The sequence below is a fragment of the Triturus cristatus genome, chromosome 4_2 (genome assembly GCF_964204655.1).
Source record: "Triturus cristatus chromosome 4_2, aTriCri1.1, whole genome shotgun sequence".
Classification (NCBI taxonomy): Eukaryota; Metazoa; Chordata; class Amphibia; order Caudata; family Salamandridae; genus Triturus; species Triturus cristatus.
In genome coordinates, this window is record NC_140586.1 from 56,479,276 (window position 1) to 56,504,872 (window position 25,597).

Sequence of the window (25,597 nt, forward strand, 5' to 3'; positions counted from 1 at the left end):
CAGAGAACAATGCAAGAGCCATGCAGAGGTTTTTGAGAGTTCAACAACTCCTAGATCAACAATTCCTTTAGAACATAAGACTAGACATCAAGAAGAATGCAAGTCACCATAAGGAGAATTCAGAGTACAACAGTACCACTGAAGATTAAAGGCCTGATTTAGCTCTTGGCAGGACTGGCCCCGCCGTCGCATTTTGCCGGTCTTCCTGCCCACCGCCTTGGCGGTTCACCCGCTCAATTTAGATGTTGGCTGGGCACTAGAGGGCAGACCGCCACGGTCCGGCTGACTCCGCCAGGATTTGTCTACTGTGTCGACGACATCAGAGGCTGAAGTGGCTGTTGGAGGAAGTTCCGCTGAGATTCCCACCGTCCAGATTACAAAGTACTGCTGCTGCGTGATCACGACGCTCAGCCACCCCACTGTCGCCGGACTCTAAGGTAGGCTTTTCTGGTGGGTGTGCGTGTACAGTCAATGGTGTGCGCATGTTGTTGGTGTGCAATTCTATATGTAAAAATAATGGCCAGTACACATTACCAACATGTACATATTGACATACATACAACATATATGTGTATTGAGATGTAAAGAAGTAGTACTTACCTGTCTCCACGTCACCATTGCCCCACTACACCAGGACTCTGCCAGCTCAACAGGAAAATAAATCTTAATCAATTTAGCGCAATCTTGCCGGCCTTACGGCTACAGAGTACTGCTAGCCAGCAGAGAAGACCAGGGTAGTCTGTCTATTGCCACAACATGTAAGTACGGCGGGCGGGCCACTCGCAACTTTACGGAGTACTTGGGACTGCCGGGGGGCAGCAGTCAGACCGCCAAGATCTAAATCAGGCCCTAAGCATTCGAAAATGGCAGGAACCACTGATAGTAATCAGAGAGTCTGTCAGCCCCACTAAAGTACAAGAAGAGGCATGGATGACTGAGCCAGCACACAATCAGAAGATTTCAAAGAGCATGCCAAATCCTAAAGAACACAACGCAACACGGAATAAAGGCCAAGAGCCCCCATCAAGGGCAATCAAAAGTGAGGGTTGGATCACTGATGCACACAGGACATTCAGTTTAGACCAAGAACTGCCATAAGTAATATTTAAAGAGAGTCCTAAACAGGGGAAAACGTACAGGTCCAAGCAACAGCCAGCATTTGGAGCCAAGATTTTGACAGACATTGAGCACAATCAATGCATAGAGGACAGATCAGGAACCAAAACTGGGAGTGTTTTGAAAAAGTCCATACACTGAATGAGAAGTCATGGCATTGAGGGCACAACAGGAGGAACGTTTGGGAGTACTCAGATTCCCACAACCTACTGAAGCTTGAGACTAGGCATAGGAAGTATGCCACTATCAGAAGTATTTTCAGAGTCCACAAAACGTACAAAAGCAGACATAAAGGATACAGCAAACTCCAGCATTGTTTAAAGTGAAGGTCCATGGTTATATAAGATTGAACAGTAAACAAACCCAGAGACATGCAATGACTTTCTCTAAACAGCGTTTACATACTCTCATGAAAAAAATAATTAACTGGGTGTCTTGGTAAAAATAAAAACACGCTTGTATAAATTTATGTAATGTAGTTTTCATGAGCTAGAATCAGGCACATTCAAAAAGTATGATAAACACTAAAGACAAGGCTTGAACGATGAAGCAACAGTCACCACCGGGTGTATCCTACAAAAACTGAAGGACAAAACAGGCGTGAAACATGGAACAATCCGTACTACTGAAATAGTCTGTACAAAAACACAGTACATGACAAAGCAGAGAGGACAGAGCCAGAAGCACCAACAGATCAGTTAAAGGATATGATTATATCAAACAAAGGCATGGTTGACATGTCATGTATTCACCTTAAAACTGCATACACATGGCTTCCGCAACTCCTCCACACTCATTCCAGTTCTCTACCTCAATCACAATAACACACTTAGGGCCTATTTCAATCCCTCAGAAGTCTCCTTTATCCTTCAAAGATTCACCTGTAGCCAATACCCATGCAATCCACCTCTCTTGCCCATCTGCTGTCTCATACCTAGGCAGTATGCTTTCAATTAAAAACTGAAAAATGTTTTGCAACATCTTTACTCCAAGACTATATTCATCAGGAGGACTGCAGCAATTCTAAATCTGCTATTATACTCCAGCAATATGTTTAGCCTTTTATACTTCCCCATATCAAGTTTACACCATGATTCTCCTCATCTATCAGTGCTCATGCTGAACAGGCACAGTTAATCCCAGTATTTTACGGACCAGTCCACTCACCTGGGGGTGCCGGTAGATTGATCCCCTTCACCACAATGAGCACCATGTCGTTAGTATTCAGGTCGGGGAAGATCCTGAAATGACAGAGGCCTCAATTAAATTAAAGAATATAGAATCAAAGCTGCAATTAGACCATATCAATACAAAACGCCTCACTTGGCCAGTAGATGATGTAATTATTATTATTATTTTTTTTTTTTGAAAACCTTTATTTCAAAATTCAGGACACAGCTATTCAGCCGACAGCCCGAAGGTTCGGCAGCATTACAAGTTAGATACAGTGATGTGTCCCCAATGCAGTTCAAAGAATAATGCAAAAGGTTCAATTTTAAATAAACACAGAAAAAACTAACAACAAACCCCAGCAAGGCAAGAACATTGTGAGCCCATGGCGGAGGCCCCCAGGGGAGACCGGACCCCAATCGTCTACTAAGTACAAGACTGTGTACGGAGGAAGAAGGGGAACAGCAGAGGCCCAGAACAGTTACTAAAACCAAGCTGTGCTGGAAAGTAGGTCAGGGGGAAAGCTGTTCCTCGGGAGGTTCCAGGTCCGGGGCAAGACATATTCCCCCCCTGTATTGGTTCCACCGCCCCCAGATGGCATGCCACTTCCGGGGGCGACCTCTAGAGCAGTAGACCGTCTTCTCCCTAAACATGCTCCAATCCATGTTTTCCTTCCATGCGGTCAGTGTAGGGGGTCCCGAGGAGCCCCATAGCCGCGCGATATCCCTTTTTGCTACCATGTTACCCAGAGTCACCCATTGGGTCTGCGCCTCATCGAGGTCAGTGGGCCCCCAGACGTTCAGGAGGCAGCACCGCGCCTCCGGCTGTACCACAATGCCCGTCACCTCCCTCATAACTGCATGGACTCTCCTCCAGAACTCCACAATGACACCACATTCCCAAATGATGTGCAGGAAAGTGCCCACCATACCACATCCCCTTCTGCACAGGCCGTCCTCCGAGAATCCCATGCAGACCAGCCTTGGCCCCGTCACATACACCCGGTGCAGTATTTTAAGCTGCACCAGCCTCAGACGCGACGGGATCGCAACCTCCTTAGGCGAAGAAACCGCTGACTGCCAGTCCTCATTATCCAACTCAAGACCATCCCTGGTCCACTGTTCTCTCAGCCCCAATAGCAAGTCTGCCCGGACGTTTATCAACTTCTTATATATGAGCGAGATCGTGCTCTCGGGCATATGACCATCAAGGACTCGGTCCTCAAGGGGAGAGGACTCCGGCACCTTCTCACCCTCAACAAGGACTGATCGGAGGGCGTGACGCAGCTGGATATACCTGAAATACTCTGAGGGCCCTAGCTCAAACTCAGTCTGCAACTCCTCGAAAGACTTCACCCTCCCCTTATGCAGTACATCTCCCACCTTGGATATACCTATCAGATCCCACTTATCAAAGCCCTTCGTGTGCCAGAGTCTTCCCAATCTTTCCGATTCAAACAATGGGGTAGCGAGGGTTAGCCTATCCTTCCAGCCCAGCGAGTCAGTCGCCATCTTCCATACGCGCACCGCCACACCTGTGGGCCCCGTGAGGGACGAGTCTAGGGACCGCGAATACAACGCCCTGTAGTAGTTGCCACCGCGCAGCAGCCACCTATCCATGGCATACCCAGGGCTGAGGGCAGGGCCATAAAACCCATGGTTGATCGCGCTCAGCTGCGTGGCCCAATAGTACCGTCGGATGTCTGGGAGCGCGATGCCCCCATCATACCATGGGAGCGTCAACTTTGAAATAGCTATTCGCGGCCGCCCATCCCACAGCAACGTCCTTTGGAGGCCTTCGACCTCCCGAAAGTATTTGGCCGGTACCCAGTCCAGGGTGTTCTGGAGAGCGTAGAGGAAGCGGGGAAGAGACATCATTTTAAACAGGGCCGCACGCCCAACGAGGGAGAGCGGCAGCCTCCGCCAACCTTCCACATCTCGCCTCAAGCGTGCCAAGGGGGGGAGCAGATTCCTCTCATAGCGCACAGCAGGATCCAAGGATATAAAAATCCCCAAATACACAAAACCCTGCTGGGCAACCTGTATCGAACATGTTCTAGGGATCGGTGGGACCTCGCCACTAAGAACGTACAAGTACGATTTGCCCCAATTAATCACAAGCCCCGAGTTCCTACCGAACTGTAATTATTTGTTTGAACACAGGACATTAACATATTTCTTGTTACCTTTACTAAAATGTCGAGACTTGCTGGCTTTTCAAATAATGGGCTTGGAACAGTCTAGCTGTATTTGTAGCACAGAATAATTTATTTTGTACAGTTCCTTCCTTTTCAATATAGGACAAAATACTGATTAATTCTAGAGAATGAAGTAGCTTGCGGCTTTCAACAATATCCAACATTAAACACAGGAACAAATGTAGGCTTTCCCCATTTTGTCAATTCACCATGCTCAAACAAGAAAGAACTATCTTGTATTATGAAACTTTAACAATGTGTCTCGTCATCTTGTATTATAAAATATATCAAAAGGGTATTCCAAGTTTTAGAGCATTTGAAGAATCTATTGATTATTGTTTCTATATTAGAACTAATTGCTACAAATTCAGTAAACATGACAATAGCTTTTGAACACAAAGGGGGTCATTTAGACCCTGGCAGAGTGGATTAACTACAAGAAATTGGCAATTCACCCATCCTGCCAAGATCAAAGTTCCCCCACATCTTTTAGAGGCAGTAGAAAACCAGCTTTGCATTGCCCATGTGCCATAGGACTGCCCATTTCTACTAGGAAACCACCAATCTAGAACAGCTCCCTGTTTACAGCAGAGTGATTGCCATAAGATTTCCCTGCAATGCGTGGAGGACGCAGGCAGTTAAATCAAAGGCCACTTTAGGCAGGGAGAAAACTCCCTGCACATCCGGGCTATTGATAGTTTGCTCAACATAAGCGAACTCTAGTTTTAGGAGTTTGTGGTAAACAAAAAAGAAATGTAGAGCGGGCCAAAAGAACAAATCACTTGCTCTGCATTTCACGGAGTCTACAGTGGAGCCGCCGGTGTGACAGGCTTAGAGATCCCTGCCAAGGAGATGGGAATCTCTGACTAGGGCAACAGAGGCTATAGCCTCCACTCACCTGGTGGCCCAGCAGGCAGTCCATCCAACTCTAAATGAAGCCAACAGATATTTGTTGTGGGCTGTTAATCTTTATAGGAAAACAGTGACTTCAAAAGATTTACATGGTTACTTTTTTTTGGTCTTTTCTTTAAAAAAGATTATTGATCCCATTTACCAATTTTTGTCAAAACTTTAGCCATTAAATGTTTCTTCTCTTTACTACATTGATTTGTAACTTTTACTGACTGATTTTGAGACATTACTGTTGTTTACATCATTAAGGTCACACATTTTCTCTGAAGGAATCCTGTCATTTTAAGTCACAGCTACCAAGGGGTAGCTCAGGATTCCTCAATAGACCTGCTTTACTTAACAAGATGCTAGATTACTAACTTTGTGGAAGATAATAGCCTGCTCTCACCTTTAATAACCCAGTTTCTCACAACTGGGCAAAAGACAGGTTTGCACAGGAAATAGTCTGGCCAATGCCTTGTTGACCCAAAGAAGTACGGCTGCAAATAACCCAAGAGTCCTATTGTGCCGAGATATTAGAGAATATTTTGAAATCAGTGTTTAATAAAGATACAGGATGGTAGGACTTAAAAATCTAGAGGGCATCCTTTTTCATATCACAATTCTACAGGACAGTAGGACTTAAAAATCTAGAGGACATCCTTTTTCGTATAACAAATCTGGCCGCATCCCATGTAAAGGGCCTTGTCTAAAAGCTAGGACTCCCTGTAACACTTTTAAGAAGGGGAGTATGGATCAAAGGTTATACAGGAGTTTGAATCTTTTTCAGTTGCATGGCTATTGGGCATGCTACCACGACTTGGAGCACCAAGAGCACCTCTTCAAGGCTTTCGGCTCTTTTACATGTTCTTCCCCCAAGGACGGGAGAGCAGTGTCATCTAGATATTGCCCAATGTCCTTGGAGAAAGGGGAAGGGGTAAACCAACCTCCTTCTCTCTGTAAATACTCCTACTAACACAGCTGAAATGTAGCTAAAATAGAAGGGGCAACCCAAGCTCTTTGGGACACATGTATTATGCATTTTACTGGTCGAAAAAGGCCCGATTTGCAGAATCGGGCCGTTTGCAACAGGTCAAAAGCTTTTTAGTATGTATGAATTCCAATTCGCGATTCGGTAACATGTTACCGAATTGCAATTTGGAATTGCAAATACATACCGATTTGGTATTAGGAAGGGGCTTGTTTAGGGCGTCCCTTCCTAATACTGAATTGCAGCAGCAAGTAGGAATGCTTTGTGACCGAAATGCAGTCGAAAAACATTAGCATTTTACCACCTACTTCAAGCAGGTGGTAACCCATTTGCAAACGGGACCCCCTTCCCCCTTTGTGAATGTTCGTAAAAATGTTTTTCCACTGTCCACTGCCTGCTCTTAAAAAACAAGCATTTGCAATGCAATAGGTCTCGCATTTGCGAGAGTTTAAGCTATTGGCATTGTAAATGACAATGTCTTTTATTTATATGTTTTGATAATTAACACATAAATAAAAGGCATTGTCATGTACAATGAGACTAGCTCAAACTCTTGTAAATGCGAGACCTATGCAAAGAAGCGGCCTCCATTGTCCCGGGCTGCCTAGAAAGTGAAAGCGCGCATGGTGGGCTGAATGGTGCAGGAAAGCATGTCGTGCTTGAGTAGGAGGAACTACTTAAAGAAAATAGTGCTTACAGACTAAAAAACACTCACCGTGTGACAATCGAACTAAAAGGGCCAGTCCTCATGGGAGGTTACTAATGAAGACAAGGCGGTACTAAAGAGGGACTAACAAGCCTATTAACGAATCGGAAGCCAGCATTTACGAAGGACAATGACCCCAGCAGGCCACCATCCCTGTGATTTTAGCAATTCCTAATGGGTTGCAAATTATGACTTGCCTCATTAATATTAATGAGGTAGGTCGATTTGCGAGCCGTTAGGAAACGCTAAATGAAACTCATGGAGTTTCATACATACAAACAGAGATTACCTAAATGCGCTTCTCAGAGAATCACAATTAGGTAATCACTATTTGAAATAATGACACCTATGGCCATAGTCTCTTTCATCCCTATGGCTGGTCAGTTCCTCCTGACGCCCGTTCAAATAGCATAGAACATTTGGCTAAAGCTTCCTTCACAACCTTAATAGGTTGCTGAATCTGTATAGACCTTAAGTGCTCAGTTTACAATTCTCAATGTTCACAATGACAATTATCCTCCATCTTTTGTTCAGACTTGGTAATAATTGTGGTGCTGCTTTCAATCTGACCATTGAAAGAGGTTTAATGTTTTAAATACTAAAATGGGAGAGTCTATACGCTCATTTATCTTAAGAAATTCTCTCACCTGATCTTCCAAGTAGTAGAGAAAATCTGACTTTACATCATTAATGGTGCAGGCTGTTGAAAAGGCCAATCCATTGCCCACTGCAAATAATAGGCATACAGCAAAGTGATAAAAAACAACCATCGGTTGGATTGGATGTAGTATCAGGAGCAGTGAGAGGCTAACATGTCCTTAGTGTGTTTTTTTATGTCTTCCTGATTTTCACCACTAAGAGTCACCAAAATCCTGCAAATTAGGATGATGATGATGAACCATGTGCCTTATCTGCCATAGCAGCTATGGTGAGAGGACGGGAAGAGTTGTAAAGCAGAAAGCTCTAGTGAGGACTGTGAAACATTTGTCAAAGTCATATAATGGCTATAAGGAGAGTACCTACTTCACAATACTGAAAGTTCGCTCCTCATAGTGAAACTTAGGAAGCGGGAAACCCTTGGCATGTGCCTGTTTCAAAATCTCAATGTTCTTCTTACAGTCTGCTGCCATCTTCTCAAACCTAAGCAGGAAAATAACAGGTGAGGGTCACTGAGATCCCAAGGTATAAGGCACTTTACACATTGAATTTGTTAGGGAGAGGCCAGGGCGCAGAAAATGCAAACGCAGAGGAAGGGGCTGGCATAAAACAAGAGGATTCAGAGCAAGGACAGTGAAGCACAGGGACAGTGTGAGAATTGGGAGTATAAAGAGTGAGGGGGGACTGAAGCATTGAGTGTCAAAAGGGCAGGAGTAGAGATAGCCTTTGACAAGGGGCTGGAACAGTGAGCATGAGAAGAACCGGACAAGAGTGCAGAGCTAAGAGCTAAGAGATACAGAAAGGGGCAGAGTCAAAAGAAACAAAGGTGAAGGGGTGGAGTCAAGAAAGGCAGAAAGAGGTGGGATATCGGAGGCGACCAGGATGAGGTGAGGGAGTTTGGACGCTAGTGACACAGAAACAGAGCAAAGCAAATCTGGAGGCAAGACAATGGGATTTCCCAGACAATCTAAAAAAATGAGCAGAGTCAAAAACAAGAGGGGGCACAACAGAGAGCGAGAAGGGTAGAACCGAGAAAAAGAATGAGAGGGGTATTAGCAGATCAGGAGATGGCCAGAACCAAGCAAAACTGAGAAGAAGCAATCCAATGCAAGATAGGGAAGGAGGAAGTGCAGGAGAAGAAGGCAAAACGGGGTTGGAGCTGATACAGAAAAGGGGGCCCAACCTGGAATAAACTGAGTGAGGTACAAAGCATGTGAGAGGTGGCAGGTAGAAATTAAATGGGCTTTGGAACATCGCCAAATTAGTCCAAAGGGGCGCCAGAGGTAAGAGAGACATGGGGCAGGGTGGAGCAGAGCTGTGCAGGAAAGAGGAAGGGACGAACCAAAGAGAAAGGAGGTGGGGCTGAGCTTACCAAGACAGAAATGGAGTGTCAGAGGACGCAAGATAGAAGAAGGGGCCAAAGCCCTGAGAGACGCAGGTGGGGAAGGGGTCCAGGAAGACACAGGGTGGAGTCAGATCCCAGTGGCAAAGAGGTGGTTGGAGCTCAGAGAAACAGAATCTAGAGATCATCGAGAAACGATGGTCACAGAGATCAGGAAAAAGGTGGACTAGAGCCCAAAAAGACAGCTGAAGGTAAGCTAAGCATCTATCTCAAGATGATTGGGGGAGACTCTGAACCAATCAAGACCGAGTACTGCAAAAGCTCGGATAAGACAGGCGAGCAAAGACCAACCAGGACACAGGACAGAGTGAAAGTTGCCATTAGCTTCATGTGTGTAGGACACATTTTCAGTCCTAGAATTTTATATAATAAATCATTATCATCAGGTGCCTAGTCTAAAGGTGTACAATCTAGATCCAGATAAGTGGCAGATTTTATAAATATCCACATAAGATACACACAAGTGATCTGAATTTACACAGACATATTGTTCCAGATTGGGTCCTCCGGGCATTAGGTTGGACACATCTGCCTTGTAAAATTTGTTAAATGGGTACAAACTAATAGTAACTCTTTCCCAAATTGAACTGTATGATAAATGGCAGTCCAGGTCTTAAATAGGATGTCTGGATGACGTGAAGTGAAATGGGAATTCTATAGTAGGGTCGAAAGCACAGCCAGACAGCAGCGGCCCAAAAAAAGCAAGACATAGACAGGGCAGCAGCAAAGTAAGACAGCAAGAAGAAGGGGAGCCAAACCAGAGTGAGAGAAAGGGTCTGGAACAGAGCAAGAGAGGGGGCTGGAAAAACTATGAAGATGCTGAAGCAGACAAGAGAAGGTATTAGAGCACTTACTTGGTTGTTTCTGTGATGTTCCCCAGGTGAGTGAACTGCTTTGAGTAAGACATACACATCTGAATGATAATGGAGAAATTGTTAGAGGCCATGGCATCAGTTCCAATTCAGATAAACACCATTCAACAAGAATATGATGCTATATTGGAGGTGAAAGATGATGGAAGAATACCCAAACTGCGCAAGGTGAATATAATAAATAAGGGGGTTGGTTAACGGGGGGCTACAGCAGGGCACACAGTCATCTCTGTGCGCGCAGGAAATTGAGAGCTTAGGATAAGAGGTGGAAGGGAACAGTAGGAGTGTAATGCAATGAGCCCCACCTCATGCTGCTGCTTTAGTAACTCCATCAAGTCGGTGTACTGTGCTGTCGTTTTCGCTGTTACGTTACTTCCACGGCGTGGAGCAAGGGTAAAATCCTCAGCATTCATAGGGGCCTGAGGCACCTAAAATCAAAGGTGAAAGTCCTTTAGAGGTTATAAGTGCCCAGAAGCAAAGAAGATCTTACCTAGTAACAGGGTGCAGTTTGTGCATTTCCTCAGTCATCCTAAAACAGAGATACCTAAAAGGGAATGGGTTTGGAATGCCCCAGTCCTTCAAGATCTGGAGATAGAACAGCTACACATCTCAGAGACTACAGAATCTAGAGAATCGGTAATCTAAGCTATGCAATTACAAGTTCAAATTATTGACTCAACAAGCAGCAGATAAATGCAGAGCTCCCAAATTCAACCAAAAACTAAGCAAGCCTAACTCATTTCAGGCAGCATACTGAAACTGACATTTCCCAAATTATCTGCAACTGGTACAGCTAAATTTTAAGGACCCAGAGGTAAATTTTATTGCAGATCCCCCTAATGCACAAATATTTCAGAAGCACACAATAGAATTTGGAACACGCAGGGTCAACAACATGTGGAACTTTACTAAATATGCAACCCTCCACGAAACCAGCAGATGTTGTTGTTGCTCCTTAAACAGTAAGTATTTTTATGCGCAACATATGGTTTGTGACTTAGTTAGACGCGCTATAGGAGTCGACGCTACCTTTGCTTGCCAGTACTTAAACGCCGTGAGGGGAACGGCTTCGCCAGCGGGGGAATCCTGGTTCTCTCTGCATCTTCCAACGCCATGAGGGGAACAGCCCTGAAAGAACTACCCCACCCAGCATCCTTTGCAACCGGCGCTGCGGGTGACGTCACCTAGGCGCCCTGGCACACCACAAAAGCCGCCGGGTGCCACCGCAGCGAGGGACGCGCGCGGGCAGCGCCCGGGCAAAGCCCGGGCCAAGGGCGGGCCCGTCCTTGCCCGTCACTGCCCGGAACAGACTGGGCTGGGCCATCTCCCTAACATTTTTGATTTGTATTTTAACGTGCAAAGGCTGCTTTGTTTGCGGTTAGGGTTGAAGAGACCTAAAGTAGGTTACCAAGGGACTTCTTCCTTTCTCAGTTGCCCTAATGTTTGTGCTGTGACGTGGCCGTGAGAGCACTCGTAGTCGCACAAAGTATCCAATAGCCTCTCGCGCCTGGGAGAAGTACGTCCCAGGGTGGGCCCTCTCAAGCCCGTTGAAGACCGGGTAAGATTGGTTTGGGCCCTTTCCCCAAATCTTGCTTTGGAATCATCTGTGTTGCAATTGTTGCTTATTGCATTACCATTTTTCTATTGGTGAATTGTTAAGCTTGTTTTGATTATATTTGCGTTTACCCACATCATCGAAGTAGTATAATGATGACGAGGGGTAGTAGAAGCAAATCAGCACAAGGCCCAAAACATCTAACAGGCCCAATTGACCAATATATTACCAGAGCGAACGAGGCTATTAATCAAGGCATATCGCTCTTGGAACGTAGGGTGTCCCAAGATTTGGCCCTAGCAAAACGTTCTTCTATAGGCACTTTAGCATTATCCAAGTCACCCTTAAATCCAAGGGAATCTAGGCCTTTAATTACTGTCCAGACCGAGATGCATGGAGTGCCAAATATGGTCGATCTTTCGGCATCTTTGGCCACTTCGGACATGCAATCTAGTGAGGCACTCGAGAGGACGCCTGTTCTCTTTACGAGCTTAAGGCAGGAGTCCCCCATTATGGATGAAATAAGGGGGAAGAGGGAGGGTGCCATTCCCAAAACTAAGAAGAATAGGGAGGCGAAAAAATGTAAACGTAAATTCAACAACAAAATCCATGCTAGTCGGCCACAAAGTAAAAATTCACTCACACAGAGTGTGGTCATGGATACTCCTGCCCCTCCCTCGAATCCATCTTTTCCTAGAGTTTCTGCTAGGTTGGGGGAGGGATGCAAGATGTGTGAGGCTAACAACCTACTTTTGTGTAGAATAGGTGAACTCATTAAAGCCCATATCCAACCCATAGCATTATCACTTTCAAACATTGAAAAGCTGTTAGCTCCTAGGAATATATCTTCCTCGAATGATTTTCCAGAGGTAAGGATAGGTGCGGGGCTAATCACACCCGGGGAACCGAAAAAAACAACTAATATAGCAACAAGGACGGGCCAAATACCATCCAAAGATTACAATAAAAAATCTAAGTCATCCTCAGATGTTTGCAAGAAGGCTGTGGACCCTGTTAAATCCCAATCCCCTGTTGTAAACCTGACTTGTACATCACCTAAATCTCCAGGGCCAGCGTATAACAACGACAATAATGGGGTCACGAATGGTCAGCGTATACATTTACCAGCTGAAGCTGACCCATATGTCGTGATCATGACAGGTGTCCCAGGTCTAAGGCCCAACACAGAGGAGCCCTTGTGGTCTCTAAAAAACAAGGTGCAGCATTGGCTCACTACTAATAGACCGCTTCCACCCTCCTGTGCGAGTAAGATATTAATGGTACGCAGGGTGTCCTGGTTGGGTAGTGAAAAGAAACGGATCCGGGGGGACTGTGTTATAGTTAATTTCGACAATCCACATACGGCGGATTATATCTGCCGTCGCGGGACATGGGTCAAGCAAGATGGAATAGAGACAAGAAGGCTTTCCTTCTTCTATTCCTTGCCTAATTACTGCCCTATCACTCCAGAAAGGAATAGGCTACAAGGTGGTAATTGGGATGGAAGAAGGGTGTGGGATGTTTGGCAGGGCCATGAGAGAAGAGGTGCAGCTTCCACTGTAGGTTGGAGTGACATACCTCTGGCCAATAGATTTCGTTGTTTAGACGCAGTGGACTGACCACTATCATGTACAGGGCATGCCCTGAAGGGCGCCAATTATATTATTTCCAACTCGCCTCAATCCCCAGATAGTCCTTCACCCAAATATGGCATAGACACTAACCCTATTCCTTCCACCCAGATGCTAGCTGTTCACAGAACACCGCCGGCTTCAACTTCATGCCTATGCCCTATCTCTACACCAGTTGCATCTATACCTCCTATTGAACGCACTAGTTTTCCAAAAACTGATGGCTATATTTCTTTGGGCATTATAAAGATCTTAAGTTGGAATCTAGCAGGCATTCAAAGGAAACTGTGCTCAACCGAGTGGAATGCTCTTGTGGAGGCTCATACGATCTGCCTATTCCAGGAGACTTGGTCCCTAGAACCGTTCCATCGCGTTGGATACGTCACGTTTTTTGCTCCAGCAGGTCTCCCTAGAAACGGCAAGGGCCGGCCCCTGGGAGGCTTGCTTATTTGGGTTAGCATTGCTTTGAATTGCCGAATTGACCCAAAAAAAATCAATTCCCCTGATATCTTGGGAATTTCTTTAAGAGGTCCCCATATGGGTCCTACCCTTGATTTGTACAATGTTTATGCCAGAGGTACCAAACATGGCTCAATTTCACCGATAGTGTCTACACTTGAATTGGAACTTAGAAATAACTCAGCTGTAGCCCAAGTCTTGGTTGCGGGAGATTTTAACTGTACCTATGAGCCTCTCACATCAGACGATATTCTTGACCCGGATGAGGACGATGCTAGATGGGGCATCCCGATTTTAACCATCCCCCCGATTAAAAAGTGGTCACGAACAGCGATCCAGCTGAATGCCCTGACGCTAGAGTTTGGCTTAAGAGCTGCCAATGGCCGCACAAGTTCAGACTCAATGGGTGCGGCTACATTCAATAGAGATAACCATACCTCAAGGATTGACTATATTATACTTGATTTTTTTCTTTGGGGTCTGGTCCAGGACATGATAGTCCTGCCTACTATTGAAAGCGATCATAATTTGCTTTCTTTGTCCCTTAAAAATCCCTGGCCGTATGAAATGATTAAACCATCTTGCAGGTCAACAGACGCTATCTCCGTCTCCTCTTGTGGGAGACGGTTGAAGTGGAAATTGTTTGCAGGGGACGAAATCAAGCTTAACACCATCAACGCAATTCTTACCGCCTCCCAAATGGAGCTGGACAATAGTGACTTAGCCCTTCCTTCTATAGGAAGGATTACGTCTATTTTTGAGGGAACTATGGAGACCATTGGGAATGTTTTCCTGAAAAAGAAGTGTACAGGTAAAAATATGACAGCCCGGAATCATAGGGGTAAGCAGGATTGGTATACATCTGCTTGCAGACATGCTAAAACTTTTCTGATTAGAGCCATTAAAAGCAAAATCCAAGTAAAAATACAGGTAGCCAGGAAAAACTATAAGGAAACCCTGGCAAATGCTAGAAAGGAGTGGGATTTAGAATACTGATGTACCCTAAAAGAGGCAAGTTCTGGGAAGGATCCAAGGTGCTTCTGGGATGCAATCAGAACCAGAAGCAGACCGGATAGTGATATTATAACATGCAACATCACTAGCCAGGCGTGGGTTACTCATTTTTCTAAATTATACTCTAACCAAGCCTGTGTTATTGCTATAGCTCCCCCTAATGAAGAACAGGTCCGGGCGTTGGGCTGTACAAATCTTGTTGTCTCACCTTTGAGGGTCGATCATGCCACTGGTATCTCAGGTTCCATTAATTCTCCCATTGTTTGGGAGTTAGAGCTGGCAGATCCCGCTTTTTCTATCAAAGAAGTCGAATACGCAATTAGTACCATTAGGCCCCAAAAAGCAGCTGGGCCTGACGGCATTCCTGGGGATTTGTTGCGCTCAGATATTATGAAATGGGGTAAACTAATTCACACCTTGCTTAATGCTATCAGTAAGGGTGCACCTATTCCTGCATCTTGGAAAGGGGCAGAGGTTGTTCCCATATTCAAGAAGGGGGCTAGGGATGACCCATCCAATTACAGACCCATAAGCCTGCTGGACATAACCCAAAAGGTGGTTGGCAAGGCGTTGCTTGTTAGATTACTCCAATGGATTGGCGAAAATAACATCCTCTCCGACCTCCAGGCAGGGTGTAGAGTGGGTACTGGCACAATCGAACAAGCTTTTAGGTTGTTGCTAGTATATTGGAAGGTGGTGGTTCTGGCCAAGGGCAGTCTTTATCTCGCATTTATCGACCTAAAGACTGCCTTTGACCTAGTGCCCAGAGTGACCCTTTGGAGAGTTCTCACTGATATGGGGGTACCCCATTACATATTATCACTAATTGTAAGGATGCATGAAAACACCTTTGCTCATATTAGATGGGGCAGGGAGGGAGAAAAAACTGGTAGAATTCCGGTTGAGAGAGGGGTTCGCCAGGGCTGTGTGTTGGCTCCCACCCTTTTTTCTCTTTACGTTAATGGTGTGGTTGAGCATCTGTTGAAAGATCCTTCAGACGAACCATCCCTGGCGGGGGAACGTATCTCCAATGGGCCTCCAAAAATTGTTAAACAACTTCCAGTCTTTTTGCGCAGAACGGGGCCTAATAATTTATGTTGATAAAACGAAATACCTTGTTATGAATCTACCTAAGAAATCTGTGCGTCCCCCGAGGTTGAACAATCTACCTTTGGAGAGGGTGGATATGTTTGATTATCTTGGGATTCGTTTGTCGCATAATATGCTCTGGGCCCCACATCTATGTAAGATGTTGTTAACCCATAAAACAGTTACAGGGGCTATTTTGAAGGGGCAGCGCTCTTGTGCAATTAGACCTATAGCCCCAGTTATGGAAATTTACATGGCAAGGGGAGTTAGCTCTGCTCTTTATGGGGCCAAGTTGTGGGGCTCATGCAACTCTAGTGAGTTGGCAAGATCAGAGAGAAAGTTCTGTAGGGCTATCATGTCACTCCCTCAGGGTACCCCTACGACCCCACTGATGCTGGATTTGGGTTGCCGTCCTATTGACGAGTTGGCGAAATTTCGCCCTTTATTGTTATGGGCTCGGTTGTGGCGAGTCCCGGAATTAGCTAATTATGCTAAAGGCCTCTCCGAAGTAATGTCACTTCCCGGGTGGTATAAGATTAAATGGTTGAGAGACATGAAATCCCTCCTTTGCAATCTGGGGCTAAGTATAGCATGGGAAAGCAGGTCCTCTCCACCGAAAGCTACACTTAAAACCCTATACTGGAACTGGATTGCATCCCAACAGAACTCTAACTGTATATTGGGCAGACTTACGGAGGACTTTCTGAGTTTCAAGGACCTGCCAATCCGGGAATTATATCTAGACATCATAGAGAGACCATTTGACAGGACCCTTTATTTTAAATTTAGGACCGGGACTCTCCCACTTCATGCTTTTACATCTGGATGGAAACCCCCCGCACAGACAACAAAGTTTTGCCCTTTTTGTACATCTAGGCATGAGACTGTGGCACATTTTTTATTCGAATGCCAAAAGTATGTACTCCCAAGAAAAAGATGGCTTAAACATCTGTGCCGTTCATTAGGTACCAGACAGCATGTTGAGGCGTTACGCATTCTAAGATCCGACTCTCGTCCATTGTATGCTTGTGCCCTCTCTAAATTTTTATCTTGGGCATGGCGTATCAGAATTAATGGGCTTAAAACAATTGTTCAATCTGTTTTTAAAAATTTACTCATGATATGTTTTGTCTTTTATTGTAAAAAAATGGTTTTGAAGTCATAATGAACTGAAATTTTTTTTTTGTGATGCTTTTATGATAAGTTTTTATCGAAATAAAGCCTTTTTGATTGATTGATTGATTGACTTAGTTTGTGTTTTTAGGTTTCTTGTTATGCTCATTTTGTATTCACTCACACTTTTCTAATTCTTCTCTTCATAGTCTGTGAATGCTGGTTTGTCTATATTATGCTGCCTTGGAGTGTTCCCTATGTATCCCTTGAGCCTTTTTTCATCACCGACACCCAACCTGGAAGATGTGCCCTTCTAGGTGTCTGTTTCTCCAATGCTGATGCACTAGAAAGTACCAGTTTTTAGGCCTTCTGCTCTCTGGGCCTCTGGGAAAAATCAGAAATGGGGTGCACCCAGGCCATGTACATTTAAAAAGCGAGTGGTCATCTGACAACTGATAATACTTCATTTTCTGCTCTCCCAATGTCGGTGATTACAGGCGATTCCCAGACAACAGACTTTTTATATTGTGTGTCATTCCGACCCTTCCCTAACACTGTGGCTGCCAATTGCTGCAACACCGGAAGCCAACTTTGGTAGTCTCTTCTTATGTTCCGAATGAGAATTTTCTTATTTGCCAGATATCAATTCTTGGGAACTGTAACCAGGTTTCTAAAACCAACTGCCTTTGAAACTATGGAGTGGAAGCAAAGAGAAATGCAGAAACGTGTAACTGGGAAGGGCTAGGATAACACCTACCTTAATCTTGCAGATACTGCACTTTGGCAAACATCTGCGGAAGGGTCTTAGCAAATCAGCCAAGGCTTACTAGACCACATATTACAGATAGGCTTCAATTATGGGTGGCCTGGGTAGGCTTCAATATTTATCACACACACAAAAACAAGCATTTGCAATGCAAAAGGTCTCGCATTTGCAAGAGTTTGAGCTATTGCCATTGTAAACGACAATGCCTTGTATTTATGTGTTTCGAAAAGCTGTATGCGGTGTATAAACACGCCCTTTGTACTTATAGTCCTTGCTTACGAAAAGGAAGGCTCGCAGTAAAAGACGCATAGTTACTGCCAGCGTTGCTTCTCATAAGCAATGACTGCAAGTACAAAGTGCATGTTTACGCACCGATTGCAGGTTTTAAAAATACAGAAATAAAAGGCATTGTTATTTACAATGCCGATAGCTCAAACTCTCGCAAATGCGACACCTATTGCATAGCATATGCTCGTTTTCTTACTGCGTAGTAGATCCTCCCTTTGTGGAAAACAACAATCATTTATTTATTTTATTTGCAGAGTTTTATATAGCACTGGCTAGACCCAGAGGTATCAGAACTTATTAAAAACATAAATGAATAAAGGTTAAAGAAAGCGTGGTGTCCCTGAAGCGGACGCGCGCTTTTCTTAACAGTAATAACAAAACAAAAATAGTGTTACGTTTTGCCTTGGTTTCTTACAGCCGCCAGAGAAAGATGAACTCTGTAAGTCTCGAGTGTTTAGAATCCATGTTGCTCCTTTAGGAATTGACTCGTGAATTTAGTGACTCCTGACATACCATTGTGATAAACGTTGTGCTTCTAGGGGTGGACGGATGAAAGCATTATCATGAGACAGGTGACATTAGTGCATCTTGTGGTAGGTAATTAATGTCATTTTGTTTGCATAGATGGGTAGGCAAAGCTAGGCAGGGAGAGTGCAAGTGTTCCAACAGTTCCCCCAAAAAAACGAAATTTTGCCTCTGCATGAGGCCTGTGCAGTGGGAAAAAAAGGCCTTTTTGTGGTGTCTGTTGCTGTAATTCGGTGCTACCGACAGAAGGTTGCTGCCTTACTTCTTCATAACATGACAAAAACATAACAGTCTTCCTGATAATCACAGGTGTATTAAGTGCACCCTAAGATGGATTTGCAGACTCATGCGCTGGGTTATGCCGCAGGGGCAGTCGTTTCTGGGGCCACTAATGGTTGTCAGTTACAGTCATTCAGAGCCTAGTGCTGACCTCAGAGGGAGCTATTGTGAGTTGAGATGGTACAGATCCCTACATCTGCCCGATGTGTGTTCAGCACCGCAGGTGAAACACGTGCAAGACATTTTATGAGGGGTGTGTCACGTGTGGTATGTTTTGAATATGCTTGTCTGTTGTGGCTTCAGCCAGGCTTCACCACATCACTGCATTGAGTCATCCTCTGCAATTCTTGAACAAGCTACCGCCTGGTTTTAGGAGCTATGATAAAGCTAGAGAGTTCCAAGGGGTGTGATTATGAGTTGAACTATGCAGGGAAGGGAAAAGGGTATTATTTTAGGAGACGCTTTAAATATGACATTGACAGGAGACAGCAATGTATTTACTCATCCGATATTAGACAAGCAACTTGATCAGTGTATGTATTTTATAAAGTTTTATCATTTAAGGGGCTGCGATAAGTTTTGCCTTTGTTTATTACACTCATAAATAAAACTTAAGAATGAAGATACCCCATTTCAAAGTTGGAGATGCCCCCTGAGATTATGGTCACCTATTTTGTAATCGCAAACACTGAAATCCTTATGCCTGGTGCCCCTCAGTCTGTTTCAGCCACCCCAGGGGTCAACTGCACACCTCAGGATATCCCGAATTAATAATAATAACAATCCATCTGAGATTATAACACCAATAAAAGCGGATGCCTTTCGGTTCGCGGTTGGAAGGCAACAAACCATGCAGTCCCAGTCCAGAGCTTTCAAGTGCAAAGCGCTTCAACACCTCGTCAGGAGAAGAAGGTGCTATATGAATGCAAAAATAATACAAATGCAATATGAGAAGGAATCTGGCGTGTTGAAGGGAGTATTGGAAAGTGGTACAATAATTAGTATTTATTGTATAGTGCTTGATGTCATGCCACTGTGCGTTGGTGCCGCAGATAACGTATTTTACTACTATGCATCACAACGTTTCTCAGACTGCGTAGGAGCAGACTAAGGTTACACAATAATTACTGCAACAGGTGCATTAACACACCCAACTGTTGAGAGGCTTTGTGTAAACTCGTGGTGCCAGGCAAATGCGAGAACGCGAGGACGGCAAACTTCAGATACCTGAGAAAGCAGTTTACAATGGGGTGGAGTGTAAAAACAACATTGTTGTGGCACAACGGGCAGAAAGCACACAAGTACACTGGAATTTTGACGAGAGTTTTGCCCAAAGAGATTAATACACAATGACATTAGCACCGATCGGCTAGCGCCAAAACACAGACTCGCTCTTCCAAGTCCACGCTGCACATATTTCATTGTGTATTTAAGTCCCAAGATGCTCTGACGTGGAATGTTATGACGTGTTAAACTGAGCTCTGTTAAGTGAATACAGCATGGTGCAATGCATGTTAGGGGCTGCTATAGACAAGGTTACTGTGTAACTGGCTTGTTTTATTCCACAAGAAGCGGCGATATTCCAGGGTGACAGGGCACAAGTCCTAAACAAGTCTGTTGTGCTCAGCAATAAAAACATTTAACATCCCGATGCACTGGTAGTTGTAGTCTTTGGATTAGCGTGCAATGAGTTGTGCTTAGGGGTTTTGCTCCAGTGCAGTTCAATCTCGGTTTGCTGTCACTCGTTAGTGAAGCTAATATTTAGCCATTTAGTGTTTGGCCTGACGTGCGTGTCGGTCCCATTAGTGCTCGGCTCAAGTAAGTCAATGGCTGCCTATTGTTTAAGTGGCAGCTGCCGGCGCTGCTGAAAGGGTCATCTGCTAGCCTACGAGTGGTGCGCCCGAGCACTACAAGGAATGTAAACAATGCAAATGCCGAGAGATGAAAGCGGGCGCCGCCGCTAGTGAAGCTAATATTTAGCCATTTAGTGTTTGGCCTGACGTGCGGGTCGGTCCCGTTAGTGCTCGGCTCAAGTCAGTCCATGACTGCCTATTGTTTAAGTGGCAGCGTGCGGCGCTGATGAAACTGTCATCTGCTAGCCTACGAGTGGTGCGCCCGAGCACTACAAGGAATGTAAACAATGCAAATACCGAGAGATGAAAGTGGGCACCGCGGCGCCCATGCATATTAAACATGTGCGTATAGCGGCCCACAAAGCGGGCGCCATGGTGATTAAAAACAAGTAGTCCCTAAACGAAACTGACAAAGCCCTACAGCGCAACAAAACTGTAGTTGGTCGGTGCTGCTTCCGATAAAAACGGAACTGATGCATCGGATCAACAGCCAACAGAAAGCAAGCTAAGAACAGCAATGCCAGAGTTAAGCGAATCTCAAGAGGCAGGAGAAATTACACGGAGTTTCAGCCAATTTACAGATTACTTTAGATCTCGCTGAGACACCGCATGAGGTGCATGCGCTGCCAAGCCGAGACCTAAAAATGGAACATGGTGTTGGTCAGAATTTATCAGGTGCAATAATTATCATTCGATGATGGGCAAAGAGTGGAGAAGACCGAAAGTAAAACGAATTCAGAGAGCCCGGTTTACTTTCTGTTCATATTATTGTTTTCCTAATCTCTGTTACAGGTGGTAGCAATGGCAGTGCCAGAACTACTGTAGTGAATGAGCCACTTTTGTGGTCTGACACCCTATGATGACCCTCAACCACCACCATTTTGTACTGACTTAAGTGTGTTATGTTACTCTAGCCATAATGTAGGATGGGTTTGCATATGCCTGCTTCTCTTCTGTCCTGTAATCTTGCTGTCTTTTAGTAGAATAGTCTTGCCAAGAATAGAAGCTATGGGATGTTGAGGTGCAGTGTTGTGGGTGGTGGTGCACACATGTGCTCAATGTTGTATACTGAGGGATAAAGTCTATAGTGTTATTTGGGTTATGTGAATTATGTGTTGAACTATTGCCTTTGACATGGCTTCATGTCATTCTGATTTCTGACTTTTCCTTGCTTTATGGCAGTGCTGACTATTGCCTTTGACATGGTTTCATGTAATCCTTGCTTTTCTGATTCCATCTTGCTTTGGGCCTTTGTGTGCATGGCTTAACTAACTCCCTTTTCATGACTGAAGCTATTTTCTGTGCCTGCACGAAGCTACAGAGGTGGGGAGGGCATGTTTTGCTCTTCTCCTGTTTTTCGCACTTTACTGACTAGAGAGAACTGGTTCTTATCAGAGGAATGTACATGGTCTCTCTCGGAGCCATAGCAAAGACCTGATCAACCGATGCAGTGGCCTTGGAGCAGGCTGGTACGGGCTCTCATGAGAACGAGGGGGCGAGGCTTGCTAGAAGCTTCGTTGTGTTTGAATTTGTATTAAAAAGGAGAGCCTACACTGGCCTGGTGGAAGTTCACGCCGTGGAGCAGACGTGTTGTCACGGAAGAGTGGTGTCACCTCTGAGCTTTCACCCGGTTCAAGCAATGGACTCCCCTTGAGCGAAGTGGGGTGAAATGATGGAGCAGTAGGTGAGGTGTCTCTGCTGATAACTGTCTCTTGATTCTTTACTGATTCTTTCCTTTCCTTCTTATTTTCTGATTCTTATATTCATACATATATATTTCTACATATATATTTGCCTTGATTGTGTTTCAATCATACTATTGATATGTTAGAGTCTGCTATGATAGGTGCATTTGGCTTACCATGTGGTGCTATTTACTAATAAATACATCCCAGATATACCAATTCGTCTTTTCCTTGTAGCAGGAGGTGTGGACTCTTCTTGGCCAAGTATTCTGTTGTAGAAGGATGGGTGAATTCCCATCTAGCAGGTAATTGTGTTATAGGAAGTTGTTCTACTTCTGGCAAGTGTATATATTGTTTTATGTTATATTCCATAAGTTTGGAACTGATATTCTCTCCCTGGGAAAGTGACGGTACATACCTTGGTCCAGGGGAGATCTGAGACCTTTCATTACAACTACCAAAGGGCAAATTCAGTATAGGAAACACCTCAGGCTCAGTGATGTCACTGCAGCAATGTCCCTTTAGATATCCTTGTTCTTTTGCATTATTTCTTACATAACTTTCGCCTGCCCATCAACATAAACTCAGGCAATCTGTTAAAGCTTTGCTAACAGAAAAAGCCTCTTAACATCCACTCATCCACACAACAGTACTTAAATATGTGTCCCAGTAGGACTTGAGACCTTGTCAGACCAATCACATCCATATATTTGGCATGGGTAGACACTCTTACCTTACTGATATCAACTGGTAGCCCACTCTGTGACGCCTCTATCATAGGGTCAAGCCCTTTAGCCTGACGCAGGAACTGCTTGGCCCCTTCCATGTCATTTTTCTGCTTTGCTCGCAGTGCTGCCTGCATCAGCTGCTTCTTACGGCCTTCAAGGAAATCTAGCTGCTGCTGGGCTGGAAAAAAGTACCAGATAGAGTGAAGTGGTAGGTAGAGATGACAGAAGAGGTAGCTAAGAGAGAGGAAATAGTAGAAATAGAAATATGAGGCAGACTGAAACGAGATGGAATAAGTGGGGACCAGATAGGGGAATAAAGAGTCAAGGGACGAGAAAAAATAAAGAATGAGAAGGCAAGGTAAAAGTAGAGGAAATGGGAGACTTGAAGATGGGAGAAATGGAGCAGGGGAGAAAGATATTGGTGAGTGGGAAAAGCACTGCTTGATTTGTAAAATAATAAGTGCTGGTGTCCAAAGATTTGCTCATAAGCCTGGGGCTGTAACTAATGAATGCGAGGGGTGGCAAATCCCAAGGGTGTGTAATGTTAACTCCCACTCATGCCTCTTTCATCCACCACCAGATATTCACTTCCCATTTGTCTCACTCTTATTGACTTTTCTTTATTCTTGCTTTATTTGTCACTGTTTTCCTGTCTTTCTCTTCTCTTTTTCTTCCCCTTTTTGTGTTTTTCTCTTTATTGCTCTGGGTCAAAGTCTGGTGAGGGAAAACATGTGCCGGTACCTAAGACCGGCACATGTTTTCCCTCACCAGACTTTGCAACCACGGGCTCAAATTAAGTACTAGGTAGAAGAAGACAGGCTGGGGGCAGGTGGAAGAGAGATGGGAGGGAGGAGGTAGGAAGAAGGCTGTGGAGGAAAGAATGCAGAGAAAGGAGAGAGTGGAAAGAAAAGGCAGTGTTAATAAAGTGAAAAAACATGGAGAAGGGAGAGAAGAGACAGGGAGAGATAAGGGAGAAAGTGGGAGACAAAAGGCAGAAAAAGGAGAGAAGAGGCAGGAAAATGAGAACAATGAGAGAAATGGTATGAGAGGGAAAAAAGAGGAATAAAGTGAAGATGCTGACGGACTGGTGAGGGAGAGGGTATAGAAGAAAGTATTGGGCTAGGATACAGGGAAATTGAACATGGAAATGAAAGAAGAAGCATGCAGACAGGAAAGAAGGGGCAACACGAATAGAAAGAAGGAAGCTAGGGGGAATAGACCAGCAAAGGCTGAAAAAACACAGGACACTGGCAGTGTAACCAAGGAATGTGGAGGCAGGGATAGGTGAAAAAGAGGCATAGAGTGAAAAGAGGCATAGAGATGGGAAAGAGAAAAGCAAAGAAGAGGTCAAGAGATAGAGAAGGCAGGTAGATGCAAAATTATAAAGGACGATAGGAGTAAGGAAGTGGAACAGAAGAAGGGCACACAGAGAGAGAAGTGACAGAGAGGGTTTGAACAAAGGGGAGACATGGAGAGAGGGGGCAACTTTATCAACACAGGGCATGGGGAAATTAGTTAAAGAAGGCAGGGAGAGCATGACACCAACAATGAAAGATAACAGCAGAAAAGAAATAAGGAAAGAAATTAGGTGGCAGGAAGAGGCAAGACAGGGAGAGGGCAGAGAAGAAGCTGGGTGGGAAGAGGTGACTAAAAAGGAGAAATAAATCATGGATAGATGTGGGGATGCAAAAAAATAGGTGGTAGTCACAGACAAGAGAGGGGCAAGGATAGACGAGAGAGATTAAGGTGAGGCAGAATTGTATGCTGTCTTATTGTGTGTTTGTTCTTAAAATGCAAATAAACTTGATTATCAAAAGAAAAAGGTGAGGCAGAGAGGGGCAACAAGGAGCAGAGAGGCAGGTATACAGAACAGGAAGAGACTCTGGAGAAATAACAGAAGAAAAAGGGCAGCGAGAGAGTCAACTGAGGTGTAAAAATAAGGGAAGAGATTGTTGAGAGAGTCTAGTCGGGGGAGGCAGGTGTTATGAAAGAAGTAAGAAAGAGGAAGAAAGGAGGGCAAAAGGAGGCAGGCAGAAAAGAGTTGAATACAAGAGAGGGATAGGAGAGAAATATACCAAGATACAGGGGAATATAACAGTATGGGAAGAGGCAGAAAAGACACATGAAAAAGGGCGACAGGAGACAATAATCAGATTAAAGGCAGTGAAAAGAGACAGATCTCCAGCATTATCAGATCCAACCTCACTAGTGATGGGGTGGTCACAGTAGTTATGAGAGTAGAAAGGTGACTGGTGTCTCTTCAGGACCATAATGAGCATTATAATCGTGTGGCACAGAGAAGAAAGAGTTTACCCTACAGTGCAGGCCACCAATTTTGTGTGATAAGGAAGATATAGAGGACCAGTACTCACAGGATTGCCTATGGACCGCCTGTAATATTAAGACATAGAGAGGACAAAGTGTGTACCACTGTCAATACCGCCAGTCATCAACACTCTGAAATAAAATACAATGGATCTAGACTTTCAAATATTCCAGAATGTTCCTACAATATTTGGGATATAAAGATTACTGGCCCACCTCTGTTCAATACACATCAGTGTTGCTCTATTATTTGGGATCTGGAGAACAATAGGCCTGCTCTGTGTA

The 25,597-nt window shown here is 44.6% G+C and overlaps 1 protein-coding gene across 2 annotated transcripts in view; it reads right to left on the minus strand.

Annotated features, from left to right (window-relative positions):
- The window catches only part of CC2D1A (coiled-coil and C2 domain containing 1A), a 203,486-nt gene that overhangs the window by 109,830 nt on the left and 68,059 nt on the right, over window positions 1–25,597 (minus strand). For both annotated transcript variants that reach the window (XM_085600484.1, XM_085600483.1), the window contains 5 exons: window positions 22,993–23,165; window positions 10,308–10,430; window positions 9,985–10,043; window positions 8,095–8,211; window positions 2,284–2,357 (listed from right to left, as the gene is read on the minus strand). In XM_085600484.1, coding sequence (XP_085456610.1) covers window positions 2,284–2,357; window positions 8,095–8,211; window positions 9,985–10,043; window positions 10,308–10,430; window positions 22,993–23,165 — 546 coding nt within the window. The remainder of the gene's footprint in view (window positions 1–2,283; window positions 2,358–8,094; window positions 8,212–9,984; window positions 10,044–10,307; window positions 10,431–22,992; window positions 23,166–25,597) is intronic.